This window comes from Phodopus roborovskii, unplaced genomic scaffold (genome assembly GCF_943737965.1).
Source record: "Phodopus roborovskii unplaced genomic scaffold, PHOROB, whole genome shotgun sequence".
NCBI classification, from domain to species: domain Eukaryota; kingdom Metazoa; phylum Chordata; class Mammalia; order Rodentia; family Cricetidae; genus Phodopus; species Phodopus roborovskii.
Window position 1 is genome coordinate 19953592 of NW_026126588.1, and position 6244 is coordinate 19959835.

Below are 6244 nucleotides of genomic sequence, written 5' to 3' on the forward strand. Positions count from 1 at the left end.
CCCGCCCGGGCCTGCGCCCGCCCGCCCGCCCGCCACCCACCTTCCTTCTCGGCCCGCGCCGCGGCCACCACGAGGGTCATCACCAGGTGCAGCGCTCCCAGGAGGCCGGCGGCCGCGCTCCGAGGACCCCCGGCGCGGCCGGCCGCGGGCTCCAGCCCGGCCCCGGAGGACGCGGCGGCGGCGGCTGCTCCCGCCCGCTTCCCCATCCTGGCGGGCCGGGGGCCGCCGAGCTCGAGGTCCGGCGCGACCCTTCTCCGCGAGGCGACGGCAGCGGCGCGGGAGCCGTGGTCCGGGCTGCGGCCGAGGCGCCGGCTGAGTGAGCGGTTGTGGGCCCAGGGCTCGGGCTCGCGGCGTGGGTCTGGCTCGGTGCGCGCGCGCCTGCGTGGGGGCGAGAGTGTCAGTCACAGCCGAGGCTTCGGCATCGCCTGCGGATGGCCGGCACCGAGAGGCCGCGGGTCAGGCGCGGCGGGCGGCCATACTGGAAACGGGCAAGGGCCGCGGGCCCCGGCGCTGGCCTCTCGGGGGCGGGGCGGGGCGGGGAGGGGCGGGGCGGGGCGCAGGCCCCGCCCCCTCCGCGCCAGCAGCTGGGCGGCCCCCCCGCCGGGCCGTGCGTCCGCCGCCGAGGCCGTGAGCACCGACTCCCCGTGCCCCCCTCACCAGCCCACGGGCTTCACCGACGGGGCGGGCCGGGGCGGCCAACCGCACCCTGTCACCGCTGCCCGGCCCGGGAGCAGGAGGAGGGGGAGGACACAGGCCCGGGCCGGCCAGGAGTTAAGATGGCGGCCCTAGCTTCACGGAGGCAGGGGCGGCAGTCACGTGGGAGCCGGGGTGGCCACGCTGCGCAGCCGCATTGGCGTGTGGGCGGGCCCGGCCGCGCCTCCGACGCCCGGACAAACCCCGGTGCGAACTGCAACGTCGGAGCCTTCCAGAGGTCTGAGGGCGCCTCCGGAGTCCGGAGCTGACGGTCCCTGCCCGTGACTCGGCCGCGTCGTTGACCTGGGGAGTGTTCAGGGTCCGAGTCAGCTCCTGGCAGTGCTGCCTTGACGATGGGGGCCCGCTGTGTTTACGGTTGCGTCTTCCAAAGCATCGTACCCCAAAGGGTGCCTCGTCCCTCTCGGCCACGCGAAGCTCTTGTTATGTTATCTTGCTCGTTTGCTTGATTTTTGGAAACGTACCGTTTGCAAACCCAGAAACCATCAGTTTTTGGAGGGGAGGCTCAAGATGCGGGGTCTCTTTAGAAGCCAGACTGGGCTTTCTCTGCCTTGGAATGATGAAGATGTTTCTGTGCACATACTCCTTTCAGTGGCCCAAATCAAACGCTGTGAGCCTTGGTCTCCCTTGAGAGAAAGCTCTTGGTGTGTGAAGGATGTTGGCACAGTTTGCGAGTCTGGGCACTCTCCAGATCCTCCCAGAGTTTTTCCTTCTCTCAGCTTCTGGTTGAGTTAGTGTATTTAAAAGGCCACATTTGCCTAGTGAATGTCTTACAACACGCTGGTGGTGGGGGCGGGGGAGGGGATTTCAAAGGAACTCAAAGTGCTCTCCCCACAGTCCTGTTTGTGAAGCAAACTTGTAAATCTGTAACAATGTATCTCACCCCAATGTGTTTTTGTTTGTCTGTCGTCCCCCCCCCCCAAGACAGGGTCTCATTTTGTAGCCTAGGTTGACGTAGAACTCACTGCATAGCCCAGGATGAACTGGAATTCATTGCATCCCCTTAAGAGTTCAGAAAATACTGGCATATGCCACCATCCCTGACTGTGCTAATAATTTTTTAAGCAAGTTTTTTTGAATATTAATACTAAATTTAAGTGTCCAACCCAGGGCCTAAATTTTGTTCATGTTGTAATGAAATAGTAATAATTATCTCTAGATTGACTTTTGAGGTGTGCCTAAGGTAAGAGAGTTGTGGAAGGTTTTTAACATCGGAAGAAATTAAGCCCAAGGATATGTAAGCTTCCAGGGTGTTTGCTGGCAATAACCCTTCCTCCACTGCCAGATTCAAGGCAAACAAGTCCCTCCAACCGTGAAAAGCTCAAGTTCTCTAAAGCAGGCATCAACCACATCCCCATATAGCCCCAGGCTCAAAAGCCCCATGGGAAACAACTCAAATGTGTCTGTCATTGGAGTTTGAACATATACAGACATGTTCAACGGAAGTTGGTTTCTCATGAACTTGCTGCCTGTGCAGAGAGCCCTCTTTGTTACACAAGTGCCTTCCAAGACCCTATATGTAACTGTGTGTATTTGCCTTGCCTTCCTTCTTATTTTTAAATGGGTCTCTGCAATGCCAGAATTGGCTTTTACCTGACTCCAGAGTCACTGTTTGGGTCCCGGGCAGCCCTAACAAGACAAGGTAGTCTCAGGCCCTCCAGACCTCAATAACATCAAATAGACAAGTCAGTGAAAAGCAGAGAAAGGAGGTTTATTCAATGTGGCCACATTGGGAAGAGGGAAATTAAGTTCAGTGTTCCCCAAGCCCATTTTAGCGGAGTAACGCTGGTTTAACTTTAAATAGAGGGCAAAAGATGTGTATGTAAGCAGTCTTGAAGAAGGTGTGGCTCTGCCTGTTACTGTCTACAGTCTCCTTGCAGTGAGGTCTGAGAGGCTGTTGGAATTGTGGGAAGTCTCTTCCTGGGAGCCGGTTCCTCCCAGGCTGGCACCAGGACCCCAGCCTTGCCTTTCCGCAGGGGAGATTCCTGGGGAAATTCCAGCCCCTTGGGGTCCACTCTTTGAATAGCTTGATTGCCAAAGGGCGGGGCACCATTGTCTCTCCTCAGGTTATCTTCACCAGTTCTATTAGGACTCGCCATACTCAAACCCTCCCCTGTGCCCCATGAACACTGGTGACCTCATGATGAGGTCACCAGGAGTGGACGGCAGTTGTCAGCACAGCCGTCTTGCTGGACAGCTTGGTAACCCTTTTGGAGGTTAGCAAGACCTGGAAACTTGGCAGGTGCAGGCTATTAACTATTAACTGGTAAGAATCAGGGGAACCCCTTTGAGCCTCTGGATCACATCAGCCACAGCTGGAAACTTGTTACAAATACAAATTATCTGGCTACACCCTATGTCTGTGGCATTCTAAACGGAGGTTGAGGTCTGTCTGTCATCAGTTTTTCTACTCTCCCAGTGATTTTTGATACATGCTCCAAGCTGAGATTGCTCTTGATCTCATAGCACTGGCCCCTATGGGCTATGGAGGCTCTGAATTTTTGTTGTTGTTGTTCATTTTTGCTCTCTACCCAAATTAGCGAATTACCAGTGTACTAAGGGACTCCAATTCACTGGTTTACATCCTAGCCTACCTTTATTCACTTTTAGCTGTTACTCAATTTTTCTGACTTCTGTTCACTTATCTATAAAATAAATCATAAATTACCCAATATGTTTAAAAATATTCAGCAGGATATATTATAAAAAGGACTACTTGGGTGTAGGAAGGGCAGAAAAGTGAATGAACAAAACCAATGCATGTCTGAAATATTACAAGGAATTACACCAATATCTACAGTTTGTGCAGGTCAATAGTTAAGAGCTTTTCTTTTTAAAAAGTTTTTTAATTACACTTATTTATTTTGTCTCTGTGTATGTGTGTGTGTGTGTGTGTAAATGATGGTATTCTTGTACACACACATCCATGAATTAAAATGGCAGCAGGAAGGAAGATACTGCGGAGGTTCCTGGAGTCCTGTGTCTCTGGCTCCCCAGGAGAGGTACATGGTTCCCTGCTACTCAGCACTGCCCACACATTCTCCAGGTGCGACTTTACACGGCCAGCCTGACTTCCGACTCCTAAGCTGTTTCCACTGGAGTCTCCCAGGCATCTTAAACTGGGGTGACCTCTAACCTTCCCCTCCCCGAGCCCGCCCCACCCACAGCTTCTCTACAGGGTAACTCCAGCTATCAGGGTGCACAGTGCAAAACACCCAGGCATTCTTGTCCATTTGTTCTCGGATGGTCCTGATCCAAACTGCTCCGGGCCTCTGCTGCTGTGCTCTGGTGTGGGTTTGTCTTCTCCCAGGGTTTCTGCTGGAGCTTCCCGGTAGATCTCCACTTCACCTGGCAAAGGGAAACTTTCCACTCGTGGCCTCAGCCTGTGAGACACCAATGTGGAATGCTGTGCTATAATACCTGCCTCTGACCAGCTGGAGCTGATGCAGGGATGAGAACTTGGAGTGACCCCCACTCCGTCCTTAGGTGACCTAAAGCAGCCTTCCTCCTGAGCCACGAATAAGGGATTGTCTGCCTTATTCAGCCCCACCCAGAACACAGCTTTTCAGTCCTCAGTTAGCATAACCATAGGGACCAACCCCACCCCAGCCCCAGCCCTCCCTCTTTCTAGCCCTAAAGGAAACCCTGACTTTTCCCAATTCACAAACTGTTTTCCCCAGCAAGTGTCTTAAACTCAGCCTAGATTTTTATGCAGACACGTACTTTGGATGGCCTTTGTTTCCCTCCCTTCCTTTCAGTCTATGCCGGAACTCTGTAGACCAAGCTGGCCTGGAACTTGACAGAGATCCTCCTGCCCCTGCCTCTGCTGGAATTAAAGGTGTGGGCCACTACCACCCGGCTAGCCTTTATTTTATACATGTCACTCCTGCGGAGCTCCTCTGAGACCCTGCAGAGTTCAGGGTCAAAGCACCCCTGATGGCTCTCCCCCCATTCTGCCCCTGCATGGTCTTTGATGACTTCCTCCTGCACCCCTCCAGGCTCAGTGTGTCTCTAGCTACTGCCATGCTGGTTACCCCCAGGGCCTCCTTCCTAGGCTCTTCCTCTACTTGACACACCTCCACTCCTCCTGCTCACCAACTTCCCCCGATTTCAGCCCCCTCACCACCGTGTGTTCTATAATAGGAACCAAGTCCATGGCAACTGAGTGGACAAGAAGCCATGCAGCATATTGTCTCTAATTCTGTCTACAGAGGCTGAGTTCTAGCCTTTGTGAGCTGTTGATGCTGTTGTTGTTGTTGTGGTTGTGAGACGGAGTCTGCTTAGAAGCCCAGGCTGGCCTCAAACTCATGACAGCCTCCCAGTGCTGGAACTAAAGTCTCATCAGTGACCTAGAGTTTAAAGCCAGGGTACTGGGGAAGCAGAGGCAGGAGGATTGCCATAAATTCAAGGCCATTGACGTCTATACAGTGAGTTCCAGGCTAGGGCTACATAGCAATATATTTCAAAACCCCAAAAACAAACAAACATAATCTTAACAGGAAAAATATCAGCAAATGATCTGTGCAAGTACTGAAGGGGAATATTTTGTTTACATTTTTTTCATTTATCTTTTGCTTAGAAGCGGGTCTCATAACTAAAAATTTGAAATTAATAAATAAAATTAATAAATGAAGTATACATATGTTTATTGTGTATGTCAAGATAAATTCTAACTGTAGACATGGTGGAATGGCTTCACAAAGCTAAGGGACTCCTGCATTACCTCACAGGCTTTTCTTTCCTTTTTTAATAGAACACTTGAAACCGTTCCCTTTACAGGTTTCAACATGAAACTTATTAACTCTAGTTCCCATCTACTGTTATACAGATTTGAATCCCTGTAATAGAACACAGGTAGGGAAGTATGACAGTCTCTGATCTCCATAAAATATGTTCTGACACTCTGTGGAAAATATGATTGCACATAAAGGGATTGCTTTGTCTGTGGGAGAAAATGCCAGTTTGGACAATATGATTTTACTTGTGAATAACCATCAATACCATGATTAACCCAAAGCCCCGTAGGATTCTAGAACAAGAAGCTCATCTTGTACGCTGAGTTCCATCTCCAGCCCTGGAAAAAAGAAAATGGCATGAACTAGCTTTATGTATTATTTGAGGCTGGCTTTGGGAGCATCCTGTCCACTTGTGGCCATGGTATGGCCAATATTCAGCCTCCACACTTTCCTACTTTTAGCAGTGGTTAAACAAAACAAAACACAGTGAATAGACTAGGTTAGTTGCAAAGGTAGAATGGACTGAGTTCCAAGGAGATACCTAGTGCAAATAGATGCTCATTAAAGTCAGTGTTACAACAGTGATTATTGCCGAAATGGGAAATCAGGCCCAGAGATTCTAGGGCTCATCCAAGATAATGGCAGAGCAGAGACATGACTCCCAGGCCAGGGTCTTGGCTTGTTCCATTGTCAGGGCAATTTAACTGAAAGCTTAATGTATCTTCCAGGGTTTTATTTGGCAAAACATTTTTATAATTACTAAAAGTGAAAGAATTATAATTCTCCTGCTTTACAGA

At 51.1% G+C, this 6244-nt stretch overlaps 1 protein-coding gene across 1 annotated transcript in view; it reads right to left on the minus strand.

Moving 5' to 3' along the window:
• Tmem131 (transmembrane protein 131) overlaps nucleotides 1-388 on the minus strand; it is a 125648-nt gene extending 125260 nt beyond the window's left edge. The window contains exon 1 of the mRNA XM_051204542.1: nucleotides 41-388. Within this exon, the coding sequence (XP_051060499.1) occupies nucleotides 41-206 (166 nt within the window). The 5' untranslated portion in view covers nucleotides 207-388. The remainder of the gene's footprint in view (nucleotides 1-40) is intronic.
• Between the last annotated feature and the right edge of the window lie 5856 nt (nucleotides 389-6244).